The sequence below is a fragment of the Dendrobates tinctorius genome, unplaced genomic scaffold (genome assembly GCF_039654945.1).
Source record: "Dendrobates tinctorius isolate UK_male_01 unplaced genomic scaffold, ASM3965494v1 ptg000022l, whole genome shotgun sequence".
Taxonomy (NCBI): domain Eukaryota; kingdom Metazoa; phylum Chordata; class Amphibia; order Anura; family Dendrobatidae; genus Dendrobates; species Dendrobates tinctorius.
In genome coordinates this window covers 107911345-107938933 of record NW_027361690.1, presented here as the reverse complement: position 1 = coordinate 107938933, position 27589 = coordinate 107911345, and the positions used below count along the sequence as shown (strand labels likewise).

Sequence of the window (27589 nt, the reverse complement as noted above, 5' to 3'; positions counted from 1 at the left end):
GAATGTGCATGATTGACCAGCGGTCCATTCACATAGGGCTCATCAGAGCCCCGGTTCTCTGGATCCCAGTGATCAGGAAGTTATTTCTTACTCGAAAGTCAGGGGATAATCTCCAAACTTCAGGAAACCCCTCAAGCATAATTAACATTTTACAAGCCATTGACCGATGTGACTATAGGTGTGAAATAGTACTTTTGTATTCCCTGGTATCCCACTTCTGTGTTTTCTGAGTAATGGTATACTCAGAAATGATATATTATGAATACTGTACATTATCATACAGACATATTCCCTATGGAATCTTACGAAGATAGGGTTTTTCCAATTATTTTTTTTTTCCCTGAAGTCATCTAATAGATATTAACCTTTCACAAATTCTTCTTACACAATGCTTTCCATGGCTTTGTCAGAGTACATCATGTCACCAATTACATTTTAGCTGCCCTGGGTGATGCATAACTCCTGAAGCGTAGTCTGACCTTTCACAGCAGTAAATTTCTAACACTATAAACTGAATGTTGGTGAGAAGTCCCTCGCCAGTTTTGCATATGGATATGCCAGGTAAAAGAATATAAATTATAAGGATTATGGTAGGAGCGATTTTAATATCTGGTTAATCGCTGCAACAAGCAATAACCCTGGGGGAATTCTAGTGTAGTTTGTATCATGGGTAAATGGGTTATACTGTAAGAACATATAAAGCAAATTTTGTCCAAGTCAATAGTGATTGGACAAAGAAGGTGACTAATGTTCGAGTGATGTTCTGAACTGTAATCATCTTTTGCATAAATGGCACAGATGTCCATCAGAAATAAGGATTCTATATGACGTACATTGACTTTTACTTAACAGCTGTTACCCCCTTAAGGGCATGACGGCCAATTGTCAAAAGTAAATAGCTGAAAATAGGATGTGACTCACATATTCTCAAACTATTAGATTGCACTCATGTATCTAGGAAATCACTGGATTCAATGGACAGTGCCATTCTATCACACATAAATGGACATGCGTCATACAATGGTAAATATATACAGCATACTCAGTCAGCACCAATTAAACGAGCTGCCCAATGTTTGTATATATGTGTGTATATATATATATATATATATATATATATATATATATACAGTGGCGGATTAAGTGGACTATGGGCCCGGGGCTGTTCATAAAACCTGGGCCCCTGTACCCCCCTTCCCACCTGAGCGCTGCTGTCCCCGTGCGGGAATTGACAGCCGTACGGACCGCAGCACTTGGTTTGCTGCGGGTCCATACGGAAAACCCGCCACCATTCCACCACGTGTGGACATGGCCTAAAAAGACGTTGCACATAAGCTGTAGGCCTACGGCCAATACGCACAAAATCGCCCAGCGTGATCCTGGCCATAGGGGATCCACTTTAATGTCCCCACTTTAATTTGAAGTCTCCTTACTTCATCCATTGCAGTCCCCTATCACCCACTCACTTCATCTGCAGTGCAGCTTCATCATTTGCAGCCCCTTATCCCCCCTTCCATTTTATCATGTGCAGTCCCCTTCCCCCCCAACTTCATGTGCAGCCCCACTACCCCATCATCATGTGCAGTTAATTTTACCCCCACATCATGTGCAGTCCCCCTTACCCCCAATTCATCATGTGCAGCCCCACTCACCCCCCCTTCATCATATGCAGCCCCACTCACCCCCCCTTCATCATGTGCAGCCCCACTCACCCCCTTCATCATGTGCAGCCCCACTCACCCCCCCTTCATCATATGCAGCCCCACTCACCCCCCCTTCATCATGTGCAGCCCCACTCACCCCCCTTCATCATGTGAAGCCCCCACTCATCCCCCCTTCATCCTGTGAAGCCCCCACTCACCCCCTTCATCCTGTACAACCCCAGTCACCCCCCCTTCATCATATACAGCCCCCAGTCACCCCCCCTTCATCATATACAGGCCCCAGTCACCCCCCTTCATCATATACAGCCCCCAGTCACCCCCCCTTCATCATATACAGCCCCCAGTCACCCCCCTTCATCATATACAGGCCCCAGTCACCCCTCCTTCATCATATACAGGCCCCAGTCACCCCCCCTTCATCATATACAGGCCCCAGTCACCCCCCCTTCATTGTGTACAGCCCCCACTCACCCCCTCCCCCATTTAATTCATTTTATAAATAAAAAAAGTTCCCCATACTTACCTCACAGCCGGCTCGCTCCCCAGCAGCGCCTCTGCTTTCAGCATCCTCCGGGACATGTCGGCGCGTGCACGATGACATCATCGCGCACGCCCGACATCTGACCCGGAAGTACAGCCGGAGCTGAGCAGCCGTCAAGGTGACGGCCGTGCACAGCTCCCGGCCCCTCATAGAATGTGACGCGGGCAGCTGTCTGCTGCCGGCGGCGTCACAGCACAGGGCACGGCCGGCCCTGTACAGGTGCTGGGGGAGCGGTCCGGGGGGCATTTGCCTCTCTGCCACCCGGCCCAGCCCGCCCCTGCCCCTGGGCCCCTGCCCCTGGGCCAGAGGCGTATCTAGGCTTTCTGGCACCCGGGGCAAGAATTTGGTTCGGCGCCCCCCCCAAGTACATATGCGACTTGCACAGTTAGTCATGTACCCACGAGCTGCTCTCCCTAATGCTCTCAATGTTCAGTAAAAAACTGAAAGCAGGAAGAGAAGCTCGTTGTCACAGGACCATAACTATGAAAATCGCATATGAGTGAGGTGTCCATGTGATGAGTACTGGAACCTGCAGAGCTGAATCCTGACATTGCAGCTTCTGAATTCTCACAACGAATGCACTGCACACATTTAGGATTCTCCCTTGCCGATATACAGTCATGTCAACACAAGTATGTGATTTGTATACTTCTGGCCACATTCCAACTAGACGTGCACAGCCTCGCTCCGTTCACTTTCATTGAGTGAGGCCACACATGTCTAGTCAGCATGTGACCGCATGTATGTAAATTACCAGCACGAGAGAATCCTGACAGCATTCAGTGAGCACTGTGAGAATTCAGAAGTCTGCAGTCACATAGAATGTCTGCAGACTCAGCCAGACCTGGACAACCCCTGTAATGCTCCTGACATAAATAAAAAACATGAGAATTAGTCAATATCACAAATAATATTTACATCCAGGTACGTTATAGATGACGTCATCTCTGGAGTCGTTCTCCTTTTCTTCTTCTTGTCCAGACCCCATGATGAGTTTGCTCATCCACATCTCGTGTCTGCAGACTTCCATCTTCTCCGGTCTTCTGCAGCAAATCTCCACACGATCCCCTTAAAGATAGAAGTGTCATTATAATGCCCCTAAATACAAATATCTGCAATATACTGTCTCCTCACACTATTCCCCTCCCTCCTCATACTGTCTCCTCATATATTTACCCCCTCACTCTCTATACTGTCTGCTCACACATATCCCCGACTCCCCATACTGTGTCCACATGCATTCACCCGTTCGCACCCCTTACTGTCTGCACCCATCCCCCATACTGTTTCCTCATACATGCCCTCATACATACTCTTCATTTTGTGTCCTCAAATCTCCCCACATACATTAAATACCATCCCCACTCCAAATCCCCCCCATCCCCAATCCCACACACATTAAGTACCCCCCATCCCCACTCAATAACCCCTCGTCCCTACTCCCAAATCCCCCCACACATTATGTACCCCCACTCCAAATCCCCCCACACATTATGTACCCCCACTCCAAATCCCGCCACACATTATGTACCCCCACTCCAAATCCGCCCACACATTATGTACCCCCACTCCAAATCCCCCCACACATTAACCCCCATCCCCACACATTAACCCCTCCACACATTAACCCCCATCTCCACTCATTAATCCCCCATCTCCACTCATTAACCCCCATCTCCACTCATTAACCCCCATCTCCACTCATTAACCCCAATCCCCATATTAACCCCCCACATTAATCCCATCTCCACTCATTAACCCCCATCTCCACACATTAACCCCCATCTCCACTCATTAACCCCCATCCCCACATTAATCCCATCTCCACTCATTAACCCACGCACATTAATCCCCATCTCCACTCATTAACCCCCCCACATTAACCCCCCTCTCCACTCATTAACCCCCATCTCCACTCATTAACCCCCACCCCCACATTAACCCCTCTCTCCACTCATTAACCCCCATCTCCGCTCATTAACCCCCATATCCACTCATTAACCCCCATCTCCACTCATTAACCCCAATCCCCACATTAACCCCCCACATTAATCCCATCTCCACTCATTAACCCCCATCTCCACACATTAACCCCATCTCCACTCATTAACCCCCATCCCCACATTAATCCCATCTCCACTCATTAACCCCCGCACATTAATCCCCATCTCCACTCATTAACCCCCCCACATTAACCCCCCCTCTCCACTCATTAACCCCCATCTCCACTCATTAACCCCCACCCCCACATTAACCCCTCTCTCCACTCATTAACCCCCATCTCCGCTCATTAACCCCCATCCCCATCTTCGGTGGTTCTTCAGCTCCACAGAGGAGCACACTTACCACCAGCGTTCGCTCTGGGCGCCGGGAGTGACGTCAGCAGCGTGATCACATGACCTGATCACGCTGCTGACGTCGCTCTGACCCGGCGGTCAGAGCTTCAATTGTACTGGCGTCTATAGACGCCAAGTACAATTGCTGCCTGGGAGTCGGCGCGGCCTCCTTCTCTGCGTCGGCTGTCAGCTTGACAGCCGACACAGAGAACCGCCGACTCCCAGGACTGGTAGCGGCAGAACGCAGCCGCCGGGGGGGGAGGGAGGGAGATACTGGCATACTGCGGACCGCTGCATTAGGCGGCCGGGCGGCTCGACTGCGCCCCCCTGCTGCCTGCCCCCCCCTGGATACGCCACTGCCCTGGGCCCCCAAAAAACCTTGGGCCCAGGGCGACCGCCCCATCCGCCCCTATTAAGATCCGCCATTGTATATATATACATATCGTAGCTTAGTAGCTAGATTCACCTGGCTACCTTTGACTAAGAATCAGGAAATGGGTTCACCCTGTGTCTTTCTGCTGGATATTGAGCAGAGCGCAGTGTGGTGAATCTGGTGAGTGACCAGCCAAAATGTAAGCTGTAGAGACAAGCCAGGGTTTCTTTCTGAATGGAGACTGCATGGGTCAGCTAAATAAGCTGAGCAGTCTGTGTGTTGCAACTGCAGAGTAACGTGTAGAAGCTGCAGCCTGTTCAAGGTAAGCTGTGCCCAGAGTTGAACACTTCTGTTTGGTGCTGGAAGCTGCTGGAGCTCAGGCTGAAGGTGATACTGAGACTGGTAGGACCATATTATTATTATTTATTTATAAAGCTCCATTGGTTCCATGGTGCTGTACATGAGAAGGGGTTACAAATTACAGATATCACTTACAGTAAACAAACTTACAATGACAGTCAGATACAGAGGGGAGAGGACCCTGCCCTTTTGAGCTTACATTCTACAGGATGGTGGGGAAGGAGACAGTAGGTTGGGGGGTTGCAGCAGCTCCAGTGATGGTGAGGCCGTAGCTCCAGTAGTGGTGAGGAGGCAGCGGGGATCATTGTAGGCTGTAAGCTTTCCTGAATAGATGGGTTTTCAGGTTCCGTCTGAAGGATCCAAGTGTGGTTGATAGTCGGACGTGTTGGGGCAAAGAATTCCAGAGGATCGGGGATATTTGGGAGAAGTCTTGGAGGCAGTTGGGTGAGGAGCGAATAAGTGTGGAGGAGAGAAGGAGGTCTTGGGAGGACCGGAGATTACATGAGGGAAGATATCGGGAGATTAGTTCAGAGATATATGGAGGAGACAGGTTATAGATGGCCTTGTATGTCAGTATTAGTAATTTGAATTGGATACGCAGAGGGAATGGCAGCCAGTGAAGAGATTTGCAGAGGGGAGAAGTGGAGGAGTAGCAAGGAGAGAGATGAATTAGTCAGGTGGCAGAGTTAAGGATGGACTGGAGAGGTGCGAAGGTGTTAGCAGGGAGGCCACAGAAAAGGATGTTGCAGTAGTCGAGGCAGGAGATGAAGAGGGCATGCACAAGCATTTTTGTAGATTGGAGGTTGAGGAAGGGACGGATTCTGGAAATATTTTTGAGCTGGAGAGAGCTTGGATGTGCGGTTTGAAGGACAGAGCAGAGTCAAGGGTTACTCCGAGGCAGTGGACCTGTGGTACGGGGGAAAGCGTGATGTTGTCAATTGCTATAGATAGGTCGGGTAAGGAAGATCTGTGGGATGGGGGAAAGATGATCAGTTCAGATTTGTCCACATTGAGTTTGAGGAAGCGAGAGGAGAAGAAGGAGGATATGGCTAATAGACATTCCGGGATTCTGGAGAGCAGAGAGGTGACTTCTGGGCCAGAGAGGTAGATCTGAGTATCATCAGCATAAAGGTGGTACTGGAATCCATTGGACTTTATGAGTTGCCCCAGGCCAAGTGTATAGATTGAGAAAAGTAGGAGTCCTAGAACAGAGCCTTAGGGGACTCCAACAGAGAGAGGGTGGAATGAGGAGGTAGTGCGGGAGTGGGAGACGCTGAATGTGCAGTTGGAAAGGTATGAGGCGATCCAGGATAGGGCGAGGTCTTTGATGCCAAAGGAGGAGAGGAGTAGGAGGCAATGGGCAACTGTGTCGAAAGCAGAGGACAGGTCTAGAAGGAGGAGTATAGAGTATTGTCCATTAGCTTTGGCTGTAAGTAGGTCGTTGATAATTTTGGTCAGGGCTGTCACAGTGGAATGATGGGGACGTAAAGCAGATTGTAGATTGTCAAAGAGCAAGTTAGATGAGAGGTGGGAGGAAAGTTCAGCGTGGACGTGCTGTTCCAGGAGTTTGGAAGTGAATGGGAGCAGTGATATTGGGCAACAGGTGAACATGGCTGTTGGGTCGAGGGTTGGCTTTTTAAGGATAGGTGTGATTGTGGCATGTTTGAAAGCAGAAGGGAAGGTACCAGAAATTAGTGATAGATTGAAGAGGTGGGTTAGGGATGGGATAAGAGTGGTGGTGATATTGGGGAGGAGGTGGGATGGGGTAGGGTCAGGTGCACAAATGGTGAGGTGTGATTTGGAGAGAAGATGAGCAAACTCCCCCTCAGTGATGTTAGATAGGGAGGTTATGGGGTTTCGGCATTGGTCTGGCGTGCAAAGGGGTTGTGGTGGTTGAGCAATAAAGACTTGCCGTGTTTGGTCGTAACTCTGTGGTGTGTAAAGTTTGCTCCAAGATAAACCACACGTAATCTGTCTGGGTGAGCCTTCACCGACATATATGTGCCTGCTGAAAGAACTGTTTAGTTGCTTTTATACCTTTTTGCCCAGAAGAGGCTGTTTTTAGTTTTGGAATCCCCTGGAGTTTTGTGAAAGCAATAAAGCTGCACATGTTTGAACCAAAGTGCATTGCCACTTCATACCAGTCTGCATTGAAGGGATTTTATGGCAGAAATATTATTGTTTTTTTTTCTTGTTGTCTGTTATATTCACACTATAACCTCTTTTGAGGTAACTCAGACATATTCTTTTTTTTATTTTTCTGGTGAACAGAAGAGTCAGGAGCCCAAAAAGATGCATGGGCTAGTTAGGGTGTTTATATATGTATTTTTTTTCCATGGGCTTCTTAGAATCATAGAATGTTAGAGTTGGAAGGGACATCGTGTCCAACCCTCTGCTCAATGCAGGATTCACTAAACCATCTCAGACAGATGTCTGTCCAGCCTCTGTGTGAAGACTTCCATTGAAGGAGAACTCACCACCTCTCGTGGCAGCCTGTTCCACTCATTGATCACCCTCATCTTCTTTATAGAACTAGTGAAAAAATGCATGCTACAAGAGGGGGAATAGATAAAACAGCACAAAAAAAATTCCTGTGAAAAATGTTTGAAATTCAGAGCATTTTTACAAGCCAAAAATAAAGTTTATGACGGAAATCTCAAGTTTTAGGCTATGTGCACACTTTGCGGAAATTTCCACGGGAATTCCGTAATTCCATTCCACGGGAAATATGCGAGAAAACTGCATTTTAATTCTCGATTATTTCCCGTGGAAAAACTAGCGATCTAGCTTGCAGAATGCTAGCGTTTTTCAAGCGATCTGTAACATCACTTGGAAAACTGATTGACAGGTTGGTCACACTGGTCAAACATAATGTTTGACCAGTGTGACCAACTTTTTACTATTGAGGCCGCCTATACGGCATCAGTAGTAAAAAGATCTAATGTTAAAAATAATTAAAAAAATAAAAAATCGTGTTTTTCTCACCTTCCGGCGTCCCGCGCAGCGTTCCCGATCATCGCGATGCTCCCGGCAGGTCCTGTTCCCAGTGATGCCTTGCGACAATGACCCTTGATGACATCGTGGTCTCACGAGACCGCTACGGTATCGCGAGACCCCGACGTCAAGGTCATTGTCGCAAGGCATTACTGGGAACGGACCTGCCGGGAGCATCGCTGAAGCCTGGTGACGCTCCAAGGGACATCGGAAGGTGAGAATATGACGATTTTTTTATTTTAATTCTAATTTTTACAGGGATATGGTACCCAGAGCCCGGAGGAGAATCTCCTCTCCTCCAGACCATGGGTACCATCCGCAAATGTTCTGCTTAGCTTTCGCATGGTAGGCACAGCCACATGCAGAAAGTAAGCAGAACAATGCATTCCTATGTGTGCAGATTTTCCTGCGATTCCGCACAAAGAATGAGTATGCTGCGTATTTTTCCGTGATGCAATTCCGCCGCTGAAAAATCCGCAGCATTAGCACAGCATGTGCAGAATGCCATATGATTGCATGGGATGCTTTTTTTTTGCATTTTCGCGGCAAAATCGCGCATTTAAAATCGCTGCGAAAACACAAAAAAAACCTTACATGTGAACGCAGCCTTAGTCTGCTGCTTCTGTTTCACAGGTGGAGCCAGGGGAAAAAAAAAGAACACACATCTTTATCAGAATATTGCTATAGTCACACTTGGAGATCCATGTACAGATTTATATCCTGTCCCCCAATAAGGTGCTTTGCTGTTATGTACAGCGACAAAACACAATAACAAATCAATGTAGAGATAGTGGATCGCTGATTGCCTGCCAGTCACACGTGGTCATTAGTCTTCTTATCTTCCCATTACTCTTCTCTTATGACCCAGATTTATATTTTGGTGTAATCGGATAATTAGGATTCTTTGACATTTCTGTTAGCCAAATAAAAGAATGTGCATCTGGAGCCAATGATGTATGTTTCTAATCTCCCAGGTTAAAATAAATATAAAAATCTCTCCCTGGGCAAGAGATTGCCTGATGGGTATCTTAATAAGGCATCTATCAGTATGGTCTGGGTATTAGGATAACCTGAGAGACGTGTGTGTGTGTCCTAAGGAACCAGAAGCTACGGTATATTTGGTTTATTAAATGTAGTTAGTGTCCAGTAATTGCTGCCATTCCCTGCCTGGTTGTGGCTTTTATCTAACATACATAAGATGATCATACAATATTTAATATAACAATCAAACCTAAAAATTATAGGAGCTATTGAACACTTCTGTTACATTTTATAGAGTTTCTGCTTTACACGATTTGTTTTAATAAAAGGGTCTTCAACAATAAGCTTTTCACAGGTTGTGCTGCTACAGGATCCCCTGAGTACAGCTGTGAAGTTCTCCAGCAGTGCCTCCGCAGGAGAAATGAAGAATTACACACTTCTCTTAGTTACCATTGGGCTATCCACTTAACACATGGGCATGTTGTGTCATTCAGTCTCATATAGTCAATATACCCCCTCTTTGTTCTGACTACTAATTGATAGCCCTGATCCCAGGTCACTAATAGGATAATTTCTATCCACATCACCTGTTTAAAGCATAAAGTACCAAAAAACATGACCATATGCTTTGGCATCTAAAGGACAGCATTAGAGATGAGTGAATTGATTCATAAAAAAAAAAAATAATTTATCATGTATATCTCAAAAATATTGCTTTCACCAGAGTCCCACATTTTTCCAATTTGATATGTGTGAATCTGGCAAAAATGAGGCCATTGGGCCAATATTTTGCTGGATGCTATTGAGAGCTTGGAATGATTTAAAAAATAGTTAAAGATTATACTCACCTGTCCTAGGTCCACCCCTCACCTGTCCTGCCGCCTTGGCTCATATAGTCTTCTCACTGTGGACCGGTTTTTGGTCATGATTTTTTGATGCTGACTAGGCCTCATGCTGTCACCTTGGCTGTATTGCACGTCATGCAAGAACAGGGGACAGTTCACGCCATTAATGTGTGTTGTGTCCTAAATGTCCTGGTGGGGCCTAGTTAGCATGGGTAGTTTTGGACTCAAAACTGATTTGAAGACCAATATGAAGACTAGTGCCAACACTGATTCAAAGTGAGTAGAAGACCGATTAGGGAGTTGCGGTGAAATATTTAGTCTCCTGTATGTAAAATGTTAAAATGAAGCTTTTTGTGACGTAGTGCAGCTGAAGCAGTTACACATTCAATTTATACATTTTATAATACCTTAAAATTTTCTTTATTTTTTTTGCCAGGAAACAACAATGGAGAAGCTGTACCAGACTCTGCTCCCTCTGGGCTTGGTACCCTTCCCTACTTCCAGATGGAACCTGAAGATGCCTACATTATCAAAAGCAATCCGATCATCCTCCGCTGCAGAGCCATGCCAGCAATCCAGATTTTCTTCAAGTGTAATGGAGAATGGGTGCACCAGAACGACCACTGGTTTGATGAAAGTGTCGATGAAGGCTCTGGTAAGGACTTGAAGATGTTTCCAAGAGACTTCTGATTGTTGAGGGACTATTACTTTCCAATGAAACACTGTTAATAAAGTAAGGAGCTACAATTAATTATATACCCTAAAAATCGACGTGAAAGTAAAAGTAAATAGAATAATTTTTTAAAACAGATGTGAAATCCTGCGACCAAGCTTTTTCTGAGACAAGCGTGGAGATACAGGATATGTAGTCAATTATAAAAGAAAACAGCTACGCATTGTTCCTGTGATTTATATTGTAAAAGTGAAGAGCCAAAGGATGGATGTTAGTGTAAAATACACCTTGCTGTGTGGTAGTTTCTCATAGTTAACAATCTCCATCATATGAGTAACCGGGAATGTGTCACCAAGCTGCCTGAAAATAAATTCAATTAAACAAAATCTGACGTCCAAGCATTGTTCAGCCGCCTGCAGGATTGACGAGGGAACATCCATTTGACAGCGGTGATTAACGAGGCAGGAAAGTTTCCTTCCACGTCAGAAAGTTAGCACCTGTCATATTAACTTCTGCCTCATTAAAATAAGGAACAACAAAAAAAAATGGAATAAAGGACCAAGGGAATGCTTGAGGATGCAACCCAAAAGATTGAGTGGGTAAAAAAGTCATAAAGGATGATATCAGTTATCCATGGGTTCATGGTTGTGTTATCATGATAGAATGATGGGTTTCACTCAGCCGACAGTCAGGATGTGGACGGTTCCAAGTTTTTGCATGGAAGCCATTTATGACAGACTACTCGGAGATGTCATTTTATAAGGGGAAATGTAATTAACTGCTCATAAATTTAATCAATTAACTCCAAGTCTGTTTTCAAATCATGAGAACTGTCTCATGTTTTCTATGGAGCATTCTCCTATTGTGACAGTAATGCACTGATGACTGGGATACCTGTATGAAATCATGGTTGTCAACCATCCATTATTATAAGTCAAATTTTAAAATTTTAAGAATTAAAGGGAATCTGTCAGCATCATGAGGTAGGGAACGAGATCTTGATTCCAGCGATGTATCACTTATTTTACTGGGTGCAGCAGTTGTGATAGAATCACAGGTTTCTCTGTTGCAGATTTAGCAGAGCTCAGAATGCTGAGCTCTGTATAACACCGCCCACACCACTGATTGGCAGCTTTCTGTGTACAATGTATATTAACAGGAGGCTGCCAATCAGTGGTCGGAGGCGTGGTTGGACTATGAGACACGAGACACCTAGTCCTGCTGATAATTATATTAAAATTGAAGTTGCCAGTGGCCCTACCCCCATAAACAGTCACCAAGTCTGTATCGCACCCTTTTCCAGCATTCTAAAAAGCCACTTTATGAGGTTTATTAATTGCTGTATCAATATGAAATTAACTTTGAAGATAATATTGTGCTATGGATGACTTTTCCCGACCAATCCTCCTTCATATCATGTAAGAATGATTTGACCCAGATCGTCGCTGTGGAGCTCCACATTTACTTGCTGGAATCTTGAGGCCGGTCTTACAGAGCCTATATGCCACCAATGAAACACACAAACCAACAATGAAAACAGTACTTACATTGACATTTTCTGCCATTATATGTGCAATTCCTCCGTGGCTCCGAGTCCTACGTCACTGCTGGCCCCCTAGAGCATGCGCAGTGCGCTGATGAAGCCTGGTTTCACCAGGTTTCACCGGGCTTCATTTGCACATTAAAGAGAAGAGAGAACATGGCGTGCATTCATCATTTTTGCAAGAAGTGATGTCACTTTTGCAAATCAAATAGTTCACGAGCACAGCGGTGTGCTCACATGATGAGAAGGAGAATTAGCCTCCCTGACCTTTTATTTTCTCTGGACAGTTTATCAAAAAATCACAAACAGACAAATATTTTTATGGACACATTGGAAACTAATAATTAATAATGATGATTATAGGTGATCCGTGTCTACAGTCCATAATACACTGTCTGCATTCACTGTAAACTCCATAATGACGGTAACTAAAGTAAAAAATAATCTGTCTAAGTTTCTACGGCTTATAATAAATCTTGTAAGCCTTACATTTTTTTTACAGCCAGGGCAAAAAATTAACCAATTTTTACAGACTGTCCGCAAATTTCTGGACAGTTGGCAACCCATCTACTCAACCATTAATATTCACTGTGCAAATGTAGCTTCAAAGTTATCTTTATAAATATCCAGCAATCGATAAGCCACATAGAGGGCACATAAAGGGGCTTGTTAGAATGTAGGAAAATTTGCTGTACATACAGTAGATGGTGTCGATTTAAAGAGCTGAGGTAGCTGCCAGGATCCCTTAGGCTGTCATACGAAAGATCATCTGGTCAACAGTTATCTCTCCCAACTCCCTTATACATAGTCATATGGCTAAACTTTAGGCCCACTTTTTTTGAACTTCAGGATAAATGAGTTTTACTTGGTGCAAACTTTAATTGCAGCCTATTCATGTCTATAGAAGATGCTGCTGAGAAATGAAGAATAAAGAATATAAAATATAGCCTGATCTTGGCAGAATTCAATAATTTATTATTCTTTGATGACATAATTTTCACATTAACTTCACCTGTAAAGTTCACCTAACCAAAGAAGTCAAGTTTTGCTAAAAGCCCGGTAAGGTTCTACAAGGGAAGGACCACATTCATTACTGTACAATGGCATGTCCTCCATACAGTCCTTACTCGCAGAGTTTAATTTCTCATCATTCTATTTTACCACGCGCTTGCTATTTTAGCTTGCCTTCAGACGTGGAGTTGCTTAGCAATTGTGTGACTAAAATCATCAAAGAACATTCATAAACTATATCAAGTCTTTTCATCTAGATCCTTCTTCACCCTTCTCCGCAGATTACAGATAAGAAAACACACAAAGGGCTATGTCTACAAATTTTATACTTTCCCTTCAGCATTCCGGAGCATTAAATAATAATGGCACCAATAATAAAAAAAAACAGAATTATCCTTCAACCTCCAGGTAAAGTAGCCTATAAAGACCAAATGCAGCATAACTAATCCAGCATAGTAGCAGAATTCACTTTGTAGCTACTGTATTAAACAAAGGAATATCTAAGGAAAATCTAAACTTTTTTTAATTAAATTGTCCAAAATATTCAGTGCAAATCAAAGTCTAATTATAGGCAGATTCTAATGCAGCTGATGATGGGTAACATCCAAACCTTTGCAATACGTAAAGTATAGCGTTATTTAGAATGGGGTGGCAATCAAAAATATTTTGAGATGAGCATAGTATATATTCAGAAGTTAGTAAAAGGAACCTGTCACCAGGTTTTACCCATATAAAGTACAGCCATCACTTTAAAGGCATCTTTTACAGCATTCGAATATGTTGTATGTGTGACCTCAAACCTCTCTTCAGATCCCAAAAAATACTTTTTTGTATACCCCATATAGTGCGGTCCAGTACGATGTCTGACTTTGTTTTTGACCAGGCACCTCCTCTCTTGCTTTAACTGCCAACCTCCATTCCTGCTTCATGAGGATGATGTGTCCTACGTCATCCACACAGTGTCCTCCATCACTGTGACACGAATCACTACAGTAAATATTAGTCCCAGAAGTGGAGAAAAAGAATGTAATAACAGATAATAAAAATATATACTACTTACAGAATAAGTAAAGGGAGGTCAAACAATCCGAGGTCAGGTCCAGGAAATGGCGCAGTACAACAATAGGAAGTCAGAGACTAAATCAAATACACAACCAGAAAGACAAGACAGTTTACCGGGAGCAGGCAAAAAAGAAGTAAGGTCACAGGCAAAGAGTCTAATTATGGGAAGGGTATAAGGTCATGCTGGGTCAGGCACAGAACACAGAGGGATCAATCGTACACAGGCAGCAGCAAATGTACGATTGACACTGGATGGAGAAGACACCTACATGCTTAAGTAGAAGACTAATCAAGGAAAGTGAACACAGATTATTGCAGCACAGACCAAGCACAACCAAAACATATTGACAGCCCCTACACAAAGTATCATAGCAGACAGGAATAGAACGGAGATCGTGACAATCGTGCTCCTGTGCAGGCGCACTTCTTCCTCTCTTGCCAAGGACAGAGCAAAGCACTGTAATGCGCATGCGCCAAGAAAGGCCAAAGAGTGCCAATAAAACAGATTAAAGCCAGCGCATGCACATTCTTTTTACTTACTTTTCTATTTTGAAAGATATAGCTGAACTGGAGCGGGTGCAGAGAAGAGTGACTAGGGTTATTAGGGAACTAGGGGGTCTGCAATACCAAGACAGGTTATTACACTTGGGGTTATTTAGTTTGGAAAAATGAAGGCTTAGGGGTGATCTTATTACAATGTATAAATATATGCGGGGACAGTACAAAGACCTTTCTTATGATCTTTTGACTCTTAGACCTGTGACGGGGACAAGGGGGCATCCTCTACGCCTGGATTAAAGAAGGTTTAAGCATACTCACAGACGCGGATTCTTTACTGTAAGATCAGTGAGACTACGGAACTCTCTGCCATATCATATTGTAATGAGTGATTCACTACTAAAATTTAAGAAGGGACTGGATGCCTTTCTTGAAAAGTATAATATTACAGGGTATATACACTAGTTTCCTTAATATTGCGTTGATCCAGGGAGCTAGTCTGATTGCCGTATGTGGAGTCGGGAAGGAATTTTTTTCCCCAATGTGAAGCTTACTGTTTGCCACAAGGGGATTTTTTGCCTTCCTCTGGATCAACATGTTAGGGCTAGTTAGGATAGGATATGGGTTCAACTAGATGGACTTAAAGTCTTCTTTCAACCGCAATTACTATGTTACTATGTTTTGTGGTATTCATTGATTTTTTTTACCACATTCTTCAAGATAAAGCAAAGGGTTCGTGAATTTTGGTCAAAATCAAAAATGGTCTTTATTTTTGTCTCTAACCTTTTTTTTGCAAATTTTTTAGCACAAATAGTTGCACATTCAGAAAATGGCACAAGAATTGAATGAAAATATCTGGCTTACATAAAATCACTCCAGGAGGGTCTAGAATACGTTTACTGTACATCAAAATTTTGCATCTTTATGAAAAGTTGCAAATGATGAATTAGATGAGAACATTTGGAGGCCCACAATGGGTAACTGAAAAAAAAAAACAGGCAAACATATAAAAAAAGACTTCAAAGTAGATGAAAAATGGAAAGATGAATATGGTGCAAGCAAAAAACTCGTCAAGAGAAAGGTGCATATGCAATAATGATTCGGGCTCTTTGTTTCTGTATGGGCTTGTGCTCACAACTGATTTTCTCATATGGCTGCTATCCGGCGTTTTCACCAACAGCAGTTGTACCTTTGATATTCTATGGGGCCGTGCACATTTCCAACTTTTTCCTCAGACATTTACAATTTTGATCAAAATGGCAGATCAAAATCGACAATGCAAGTCTATGGATCTGAGGAAAAATAGGACCGCACTTAGATGACAACCAAGTATCGTCCAATTTTCATGGACTGACAGAATTAGATACTACTCTAATCAAACTCGGATCAGAATAATCGGACTGTTTTTCTCGGAAGTGGAAAAAAGTCTAATGGCTGTACCCTAAGTAAGGGTTCATATTTTGCTACCTGATGTTGGTTCTTCAGGCTCACATAGGTGATCCAAAAATGGCAATCAGGCAATCAGTACGACTAACAATATAAACCCTTTATAACTTTTAGTTTTATTAGAAATATATAAAATGTAAAAACCCCAACACATGAATTCTAGTATTCAAAAATATAACATTGATTATTCACATATGTAAAATATCAACCTCTGCAAGATACTGTACGTTACACCAGCGGTCCAGGTCAATGGAGGATAAACTTTCCATATTAATCCCTGGTGCTGACCCTACCTAGCCACTGAGGTTGGCACCCTAGACAATGGCTCAGCCTAATACAACCTGGATGGTTCTATAATGGTCCCTTAGCACATGATAATGTCATTATATCAAATTCTTAGTCAAAAGGTACAGACAGTAGGGCTGAGGGTCTTTGTGTTGGTTCTTCGCCTCCAAACTTCTTTTATTCTATTCACGCCTGTATTTTGCAATCGTATTTGTTTCATCTTAAGAGCAGGGAAGCAAAATTCATGCAGAGGATCCATTGGAAACGGCACCAGAAGGACACCATTGACTATAACATGGGCCATCTGCTTTCCATTATGGTGTCTGTCATTTTATCATAGTGGACTTTTTCAACTAAAATGATGGACCCCATAATGAAATCCCGGCAGACCATATTATAGTCAATCAGGTTCTTATGTTGCTTGCTGCATCCATCATGTACCTGATTCATCACCCACATGACTTCCATTTCTCCATTAATAGGATGAAACAAAGAAAAAGATGTTCAAAACAGAACTTAAAGTGCTACATAGCTTCAGTGCTTGCAGAGACCTTCAGTACCAAGTAATGTACTGCATTTCTCCTCCCATCAAAATTGCAATCCTCTTAATATATTGCAGTCATCATATTATATAGCACTGTGTACTTACAATTGCTCATTTTGCCTTTCTACCCAGATATTGCTTCTCTTTTTCCATTAGGTCTGTGCAATCATGTGACTAAAAACTAGCTAAATCCTTCTAAGCTCTTTATAGAAACAGGAGGTCTATTTTCCCTGTATGAGTCAAGAGTCACTGCAAAAGTCTGTGTCAGGTGGGAGGAGGTCAGGAGTTGAAGAGGGCAATGATAAATGCAGGGACAAGTGACTTTCTATTTCTACATAAAGCAGATAAAAGAGAAGAATTAACTAGGTAAAAAGGCAAAATCATCAGTTGCAATTACACAGTGCAATCTAATATATTAAGAGCATAGAAACTATGATGGGAGTGCTTCTTTAAGTTCATGCAGGTGCAAACAGATGTAAAGTAGTTGGTGGCTTCTGAAGCTGAATGTACAGTGAAGCTTGAATAAGTAAACATCACCATCCAGTGGTCAGGGATTTTAAGAACAGGAACAAAACTAAAGCAAGGAGGAACTGCAAAGCAAATCATGAGTCTCTTGGAGGGAATAGATAAAAAGACACACCAGGTCATGTGATAACTGTTTCACAGATAGGAAATATAAAAACCCATAAGGACAGGGCAGAGAAGGGGTCATCTCCTGGATCTGTGTCTGGTCAGATGTGCAGAGCTAGCTGAACTGGCTTTCAGCCACAGTCAATAGAGTTGAAAACAGTAGGATGAGATCTCTGACCCAGACTAAGAGGAAGCCTGATTATAGGCAGGAAGCCTACTTAAAGAAATGGATGATCTCATGACCGATTAAAAGCAGGAGGTCTTCTTAAAAATACGGACAGTCGTGTAAGCGGGAAGTGCAGGAAGCCTTCTTAAAGGGATGGTCATGTGTGCGGGAAGAGCAGGAAGGCTTCTTAAAGGGACAGTAATTGAGCGGAAGTGCAGGAGGACAAGCCAGTGAGCTGTTAATGGGATGCAGACAATTGAGTGAGTGTTTGAAGACTTGGACTATCCAGTGAGCTGACACCCGGAGAACTAGGTGATGATGCTAATGTAGCTGGTTTGTTGTAATCCAAAATCAGATATGCCGGATAGCTAGTGAGGCTGAATTAATAGATAAGGCCCTGAAATAACAAGCGCTCGGAGAAAAGCATGCACACTTGATGTGAGCAAGTCACTTTTCTTTTTACTCACACAAAAATGCAGTATTTTTTTATCATTGACAGTAATATAACTCAGTGTAACTCAGGTAACTTTCCCTCGTTTCCCTGTTACCCAGGTCATGATGACTTTATTTGCCATGCACCCAAAACATGTTTTTGAAAAATCTTAAAAACATTGCATATGAGATAAGAAGTATAAAATCCTTGGATATGAGACTATAAAGCTGGCTAATATCAAAGCAAAATCTAGAAGAGAAAGGAAAAACATTCATACTTTTATATCAATTTCAAGAGGACCTAAGCTGCGCTGTAGGAGATGGAGGCAGCTGGAAGGACATGTTGGTGAAGTGACTCGTCAGTATATTATGGCAATAGACCTTGGAGTCTTCCTCCTTTGCACCATTGCATCTGCTTACCTGTTTACACAGACACACCATCTGGTATCAGAGGCGGAACTAAAGAAGGTGGAAAAATTGCAATTGCACCCGGGTCCTGAAGCGTAAGAGAGCCCCAAACACACCTTTTAACCCTTATGAGAAGACCATTACTATTAAAGACCAATTATAATTGGGGACCCTTATGAATATTTTTCATTGGGGTTCATGAGGTTGAAGTGACACTACTCTCTGGTTTCCAGAATATTCTGTGACCTTGACTTTTCTGGAGGTTTCATACCATTCCTAGTATATTTATATACATTGAGCACTGATAAAATGTCTTCTGAATATTCTCTTTGTTGTTCACTGCATCCTTTGTAAGGCCGGTTTCACATTTGCGCTTTTGAGCGCAGTGACGGCCTGCGCACGGCCGCCACTAAGCCCCGCCCCCTGCCGCGCCTCCGCCGGTAGCTCTGCCTACCGGCGCATGACGCTGCATGCGTCCTGCGTCCCCTATCTTTATCACTGGGGGTGCAGGCCATGCGCAGTATGCATTTGGCGGCGCATGCGCCCTTTTGACGGTGCGCCGAGCGCAACCAAACTGCAGCAGGTTGCGTTTGGCGCTCGTCGGCGCACCGTCAAAAGGACGCATGCGCTGCCAAACGCCTACTGCGCACGGCCTGCGCCCCCAGTGATAAAGATAGGGGACGCAGGACGCATGCAGCGTCGTGCGCCGGTAGGCGAAGCTACAGGCGGTGGCGCGGCAGGGGGCGGGGCTTAGCGGCGGCCGTGCGCAGGCCGTCGCTGCGCTCAAAAGCGCAAATGTGAAACCGGCCTAAGACACCCTCCCTCCAAGGTTATAAACGATGGTGGCAACATAAATTTTTACAACTGAAAAATCTATCATATGCTATTGCACGAGTTGTTTTTGCTGCATGTGCATTGATTTCTGCATGTTCCATTCATGTGAATATACCCTAAGAATTTTTCGTCTAATGTCCCTATTGAATAGACTCCCAAACTTCTGTCCTGAGAAGCAATTGACAATGTTCTCTGAAATATAAAGGTGCATCCTGACCGCAACAATCTATTTCGTCTTGTAACATTTGTAGCAACCCAAGGTATAATGACAACAAAGCTAGCGTCCATTATTTGCATGAAATACAAGCAGAAATAGAAATACATGCAGTTGCACGCTCCGGTCCGGAGTGCCGGCGGCAGTATCGGGTATTGAGACACGAAACTCGTGCGAGTTTCCCGCAAGTGTGACCCCGGCCTTTTTTGTGTTATTTTAGAGCAACGATTTTAGGGTGGTCCTTCAAACTGTTACTTTCCTATCTAATTTCCAAACTAGCATGTTTCCGTTCTGAACACTTGCATGTAGATAAATGTCCATTTTCAGATGTATTGAGCACAATGAGACACTCAGCCTGCAAATGGAGTTTTAAATTGCCAGGGGCGATACATTCAGGTTACATCTGTCCCTTCTGAGTGGATAATTTTATAGAGAAGAAACAACTGCATGCGGAGCACTTAGCGATGGGTAAGGAGTGTGACAAAAGGGACTGGTCTGACATTTCAGAGGGTTACTAATTAATTTTTCCACTTATAACCTTTGTTTATTTCAAAGCAAAGGCCAAAAGCTGACAATTAGACAAGATAATGGAGGCCAATCATGTATGTCATTGTAAAGGCAATACAGTGTATAGATCTAGACACGTGAAGCACAGCTCAATTGATAAAATATCTTTTCAGAGTGCTCAAAATGCTAACTTTGTAGAGTATGTTAGAGTAGGTTGTCCTAACCTATGGCTTGTGAGCCACATGTGGCTTGTGTGCCCATATCGTGTGGCTCATATCTGTCTGCCAGCTGCATTAACACCAGGGCTAACAAGCAGCCATAAAGGAGAAAGTCTCCAGAGGAGACTTGTGTTTAGCCCTGCACCAATAGGAGGTGGAAAGATAGGATAAAACTGCCGGTTGGAGGGGATGCTTGAAGTTGAATGCAGTACTGTGGTAGAGTGCTAGATCTGATCGTATTGCATGGGGGTAAAGTGGCAACCTGTGGATGTAGGATTAGCTGTAAGAAAAATCTTTGTGGTTCTCTTGGAGAACAAGTTTGATAATTTCGAAAAGCGTCAAGAAGAAACCGCACTGATAGCTCTTATATTGCATTTTTTCGTGGACACACTATCAGAAGCACCGGCTACCTACATCTCCTACCACTTCACAACCTCTGGATGTAGATCTACTGCCCATGAGGGTGGTGGGGCACAAGTTCTCATTGTGCTTTCTGAAAGAAGGTTGTGTCTTTCATTACACTGGTAATGGAGACTCTGTGTGTCACTACTGTAGGGGTTCTGGATGTTGATCATTACAATTCCAGGTAAGAAAGGTGGGTGACTAGTGATGAGCGAGTATACTCGTTGCTCAGGTTTTCCCAAGCATGCTCGGGTGATCTCCAAGTATTTTTGCTTGCTCGGAGATTTAGCATTTGTCAATGCAGCTGCATGATTTGCAGCTGCTAGACAGTCTGAATACATGTGTGGAATACCTAACAAACAGGCAATCCCTACATGTATTCAGCCTGTCTAGCAGCCACAAATCATGCAGCTGCATTGACAAACACTAAATCTCTGAGCATGCCAAAATACTCGGAGGACACCCGAGCATGCTTGGAAAAACTCGAGCAACGAGTCTATTCGCTCATCACTATTAGTGACCACTGTGTTAGAGTAGACCAACAGAATTTACTTCAATCTTTTAATATTGTGACATCGTGCTGAGTTTTGCTTCACATACTGTACACCTATGTTTCCTTCCTTACGTTTCATCTTGGCTCAATATAGCCTGAGATAAGAGGCTCTAGATAATACATTTAAAAAAGAAATTATTTTGGGATACTCTGTTTTGAGATATTTATGCTATATTGTCAATATGTGGCCACCTATTGGTTGTGATTGGAGTTACATCCTGACTAGTGTCTCCCTGGCATGTTGAGATAATATTTTGAATTTGCGATAATATAATTAATTAGCTTCAGTCATGTGAAATACCACAGAAAACATTAAAACATCATCACAAGCTCAGATAAGCTACAGTTATACAAGTGAGCCATTCTAAATCTTTTATCCTGGCTCAGTATATCCCTATGTAAGTGGCCTGAGATAATTAACAATGAGGAAAAAAAACATTATTTTGCATGGCTCTGTTCAGAGAAGTTAATGATATTTATATATATATATATATATATATATATATATATATATATATATATATACTGCTCAAAAAAATAAAGGGAACACTTAAACAACACAATATAACTCCAATTAAATCAAACGTCTGTGAAATCAAACTGTCCACTTAGGAAGCAACCCTGACTGACAATCAATTTCAATTTCACATGCTTTTGTGCAAATGGAATAGACAACAGATGGAAATTGTTGTCAATTATCAAGACACCCTCAGTAAAGGAGTGGTTCTGCAGGTGGGGACCACAGACCACATCTCAGTACCAATGCTTTCTGGCTGATGTTTTGGTCACTTTTGAATGTTGGTTGTGCTTTCACACTCGTGGCAGCATGTGACAAACTCTACAACCCACACAAGTGGCTCAGGTAGTGCAGCTCATCCAGGATGGCACATCAATGAGTGCTGTGGCATGAAGGTTTGCTGTGTCTGTCAGTGTAGTGTCCAGAAGCTCAAGGCACTACCAGGAGACAGGCTAGTACACCAGGAGACGTGTAAGGGGCCGTAGGTGGTCAACAACCTAGCAGCAGGACCGCTACCTCAGCCTTTGTGCATGGAGGAGCAGGAGGAGCAATGCCAGAGCCCTGCAAAATGACCTCCAGCAGGCCACAAATGTGCATGTGTCTGCACAAACGGTTAGAAACCAACTCCATGAGGATTATCTGAGTGCCCAACATCCACAGATGGGGGTTGTGCTGCTGTATTCTTTTTGTCTATATATATACACATATATATATATATACAGTATATATATATACATATTATACATATATACACAGTATATATATATGTATATAATATCATTAACTTCTCTGAACAGAGCCATGCAAAATAATGTTTTTTTCCTCATTGTTAATTATATATAATCGTGTGTGTGTGTGTGTGTGTGTGTGAGTGTGAGTGTGTGTGTGTGAGAAATGAAGCCTACTGAGGCTTTTGCCAGTGTAGGGGGAGGACCCCCGCAAAGTGTCTGGGCTGAAACAAAGGGGACCGCCAACTAAGTTCCTAAGGGAACTGTACCTGGGGAACAGAGAGGGAAGGGGGACAGCTGTGAGTGACAGGACAGCAAGGGGAGGGGCGGATATAAGAGGAGCAGGGAGCGCGCAAGAGGGGCAGTTGGTGATACGTCAGACACAGAGCCGGAGATGGAGGGGGCGTGAGAGAATGAGAAGGACACAGACAGTTCAGAGAGGAGACCAGCAGTAGAGGGTAGATACGCAGTGGCCCCCAGGGAAGAGGCGCCGAGCTTACCGACAGGGGACTGCATCTTCACCCCAATCCTGGGTCACGATCTGCCCCCGGTCATCCTCGCCCGTTACCGCTGAGCCCGAGCCCGCCACGGCCTGTCCGCTTCCTCTCCCAGCTGCTGCCGTCCCACTTCAGCCCACGGTTGCGGCCTGCCCGCTGCCACTCCCGGATGCCGACATTTCACTTCAGCCCGTGTTTGCAGCTGCTCACAGCCGCCTTCACCCCGCTGCAGTCAGCAGTTGGGGCCTGTTCCTCATCATCAGAGACACTCTGCACACAGCCCCAGGCTGTGCGCGTGGCCAGAAAACCGCCACTCTTAGAAACTGTGACACAACCCTGCTTGGGGAGAGGAGTCCCATTGAACTCGTAAACAAGCGCAACCCCGCTGTTACTACAGGGGATTACTCCATCTCAGGACTCCATCAGGGCCTGTTGTGCCCCAACTCCTCCTGGGGGCTGGGGCGCCCGAAGACTGCGCCAGATCTTCAGCAGCTGGGCCCAGCGGCTGCAACAAAAAGGCAGCGTCATCAATGACGCCAAAGCAGCTTCATCAGAGACGCCAAAGAAGCTTCATCAGCAAAGCAGCTTCAACAGAGATGCCGAGGGACGTCAGGATGGATAAGTGATATTATAAAGCATAGGGACCCGTAGATGGCCATACTGTGGCCCCATAGTAACTGGCCTCGGCCGGGTCAGACGTGTTCTCTTTAAATAGTGTTTGGTTGTACTGAGTCCCTGCGAGGACAACTGTTGTTATCTCTTTTTGGTTGCTTAGTATAGCCCTAGCAGCTTAAATCTATAAAAGTTTGCTTTCCTAAGTTCAACCAGCCTCGCGTCTCGTCACTGCATCCTGCGTACCTGCTGTTACCTACACCAGCATGCTGCCATAATGTATTTAATTTCTTTCATGCATATTGCCTCTTCAAATACTAAGGCTAGCTTCACAGTAGCGTTCAGGAGGGCTGTGGATGGCAGCCAATTCCTCCTTTCCTTCCTCCGTGAAGCTAGGCCCATGCTCTGTTTACTGCCGCATGTGTTTATTGTTTCCCTGCGCACCTATCTTTAACATTGGGTACGTAGGACATGCGTTGTATGCGGATGTGTCCGCATGCTGCAATTTGACGTGTGCGGCAACAGCACGGAAACGCAAAATTTTGCGCTTCCATGAGGTCACTGCATGCAGACGCATCCGCATACAATGCATGTCCCTGCGTACCCAATGTTAAAGATAGGTACGCAGGGAAAGGCTCGACGCATGCGGTGGTAGGCAGAGCGTGGGTGGAGCTTCACGGAGGAAGGAAAGGAGGAAGTGGCAGCCCTCCTGAATGCAAGTGTTAAACTAGCTTAAGAGAACTTGAATTTTAGTGCCACCTATTGGAAGTTGAAATCTTAACAGTCAATACTAACCCTCTCACATGACTTCGTACAAAAGCCAAATCAGACACCTGTTTTGTGGTGTTGCCCCTCCTCAGTGCAAAGCTTGAGATCTGATTTGACTATATGAAAGGCCTCTGATTGCTGTCTAAGAGGTAATATTTCTCCGTTTGGAGAGTGATATGCTTGACATGCCAGTTTAAGGAGACTTAAAGGCCATGTATTGTTCCTCTGGGAAATTTATATTGTAATTCTTTGACAAACTTCACAGAAAAGTAAGGGTATATTCATTTTTATATCTGCATGGCACCAAAATGATTACTTGACGTGAAATGGTCTTTTTATTGTAATTGTGGATTACAATGGCTTCCGCATTAACATGCAGACGTCTGCGCTCACTGAGCCTTGTAAACGGCTTTGAAGACTGGAGAAGCTGCTCCATTTATCATCACTGTGCCTTCACAGCCCCAGCCAGGTGCAAAGGAAGAAAACACATTTGGCATGAGAAGCCCCAGCACACCTCTGCTGATGGACATTTCAAAGCAGTGATAATGAGCAGGAGATAAGGGGATTATGGGAACATATGCTTGGAAGAAGCTTGGTGACTACTAAACACCAGGTTTAGGCCAAGCCAGGCTGGTGTCCACACACAAGATAAAGGCCGGCTTTTCAACTTGCAGACCTGGCACCGAGTCATCCATCTTTCTGTTTGGGGGAAGGAGGAAGGTTGTAAGCAGTGGATGAGAACAGTTGCTTTCATGTCCTTTATATCCTGCATGTACAACACATCCTGCATGCAGTCATTGCATAGATTGTATGGAAGCCATAATTTATGTCAACAATTAGGTTGTACTTTGCATTTTAAAACTGTTCAAGTACCGGAAAATGAAAATTGAGGGAAAATTTGGGAGGAACTCATCAAGACTGGTATTTTATTCGCCAGTCCTAAAGATAACCTACCTGTCCACAATGTCTAATTTTGCGGTGTGCATAGAGATTTCTAAAATCTGATAAGGTGCTTTATTGATCTTATTGTCAGTGCAGTGTTTGAAAAAATAACTTTAATCCTAAAGTATGGATATGCTAATAAGACAAGACTAGACCAGATCGGCGCCTATTCCTTGGACTAGTCCTACCATGGATTGTCTAATCACACCTCTTTGGCAATGAATGACAACCTGAATAGCAGCAATACCATAGCTGGCAGTGGTTGCAGGTTATCAGTCATTCTCAGAGATGTGTGACCATACAATCCAAAAAATAGGCAAGGGTAGATGCACACTCCCAGTCTCATTAGCATAAGCAGCCAATGTCAGATTAAAGGTATAGTGTTAAACTCTCCAGTGCCTGTGTAGCTCCATGAAAGACCTTATCTGAATAAAGAAATCCCAGTGCATCCATTAGGTTAGCGGGACCTGATAGTTCCCCTTTATTGAAGATTCTGCTGCAGTAAGATGTACCAAATTCAGGAAGAGGTGCAAAAATTTGTTTCTTTGTAATCAACCCCCCTTTGTTTAAATGGTTACATATTTGGTTTAAAGGGGATTCTCACCTTTTAGCATTTCTGTCTGAGTTAGAAATCATAGAAACAGCCTGTTCTCACCTTCCTCGGGTCACTGCATCTCCACTGCTGTTCTGGTGTTTAATGACTGCTGTGGTGATGTCACATCAACAGCGCTGTGGTCAATCACTGGTGATCAGTGATTGACCGCGGTGTTGTTGATGTGATGCTACTGCAGCAATGGCAGAGATGCAGGATTTGACCGAGGTAAGCCTAGTAGTGGCTGTTTCTAATATTTTTACCACAGGATCATATATGGCGTGCATTTTTATAAATGCTCATTAACCGACTATTGGCTCTTGTAAATGGTCGTTTAGCTGAGACTCTGCTCCAGGGTAATTAATAATTTTCTCACTATGCCTGTAGTGTGATGTGTTTCTGCTGTTGGGTAAATGCTTTTGATTGACTACTAGAGATGTGTGACTCGGTCTGCGAAGGATCAAGTCGGAGTCAAATTTCCTCAAATTCACGGTTTCACGCAAATTTAAACATTTTGAGATTTGATTTGCAAAAAAGAAAGAAAACACCTGCCCAGCGCCATTTCCAACATTGCTGAAGCATCAGAGAGCAGTGTAACATCATTTTGAATTGCCAAACGGGACTCTCCATAATGTCCTGCAGCGATGACATCTTATGGATTATCATATCTTTTATCATGGCAGTAAGTACTTGGGACATCATAGAAGCAGAGGTTCCCAGTGGAGCACAATTTGTATGGCAAAGTAATTTTACATCTCCAGAGTTATTGGGTAAATCTCTCTCTTCTGTATAGTGTAAGCTCTTATGATCAGCAGGGTCCTCTCTCTCTCCTGTAGATTGTGAACTGTTATAGTCAGTGGGGTCCACTCTCTCCTATAAAGTGTAAGCTCTTATGATCAGCAGTCTCCTCTCTCTCTCTCTCCTGTAGATTGTGAACTGTTATAGTCAGTGGGGTCCTCTCTCTCTCCTATAAAGTGTAAGCTCTTATGGTCAGCGGGTTCCTCTCTCTCCTATAAAGTGTAAGCTCTTATGTTCATCAGGTTCCTCTCTCTCTCTCCTGTAGATTGTGAATTGTTATAGTCAGTGGGGTCCTCTCTCTCTCCTATAAAGTGTAAGCTCTTATGATCAGCAGTCTCCTCTCTCTCTCTCCTGTAGATTGTGAACTGTTATAGTCAGTGGGGTCCTCTCTCTCTCCTATAAAGTGTAAGCTCTTATGGTCAGCGGGTTCCTCTCTCTCCTATAAAGTGTAAGCTCTTATGATCAGCAGGGTCCTCCCTCTCTCTCTCCTGTAGATTGAGAACTGTTATAGTCAGTGGGGTCCTCTCTCTCTCCTATAAAGTGTAAGCTCTTATGGTCAGCGGGTTCCTCTCTCTCCTATAAAGTGTAAGCTCTTATGATCAGCAGGGTCCTCTC

General features: G+C 43.9%; 1 protein-coding gene across 3 annotated transcripts in view; it reads left to right on the top strand.

The window, feature by feature from the left end:
- The window catches only part of UNC5D (unc-5 netrin receptor D), a 941164-nt gene that overhangs the window by 257799 nt on the left and 655776 nt on the right, over window positions 1-27589 (top strand). For all 3 annotated transcript variants that reach the window (XM_073569039.1, XM_073569040.1, XM_073569041.1), the window contains exon 2: window positions 10531-10749. In XM_073569039.1, coding sequence (XP_073425140.1) covers window positions 10531-10749 — 219 coding nt within the window. The remainder of the gene's footprint in view (window positions 1-10530; window positions 10750-27589) is intronic.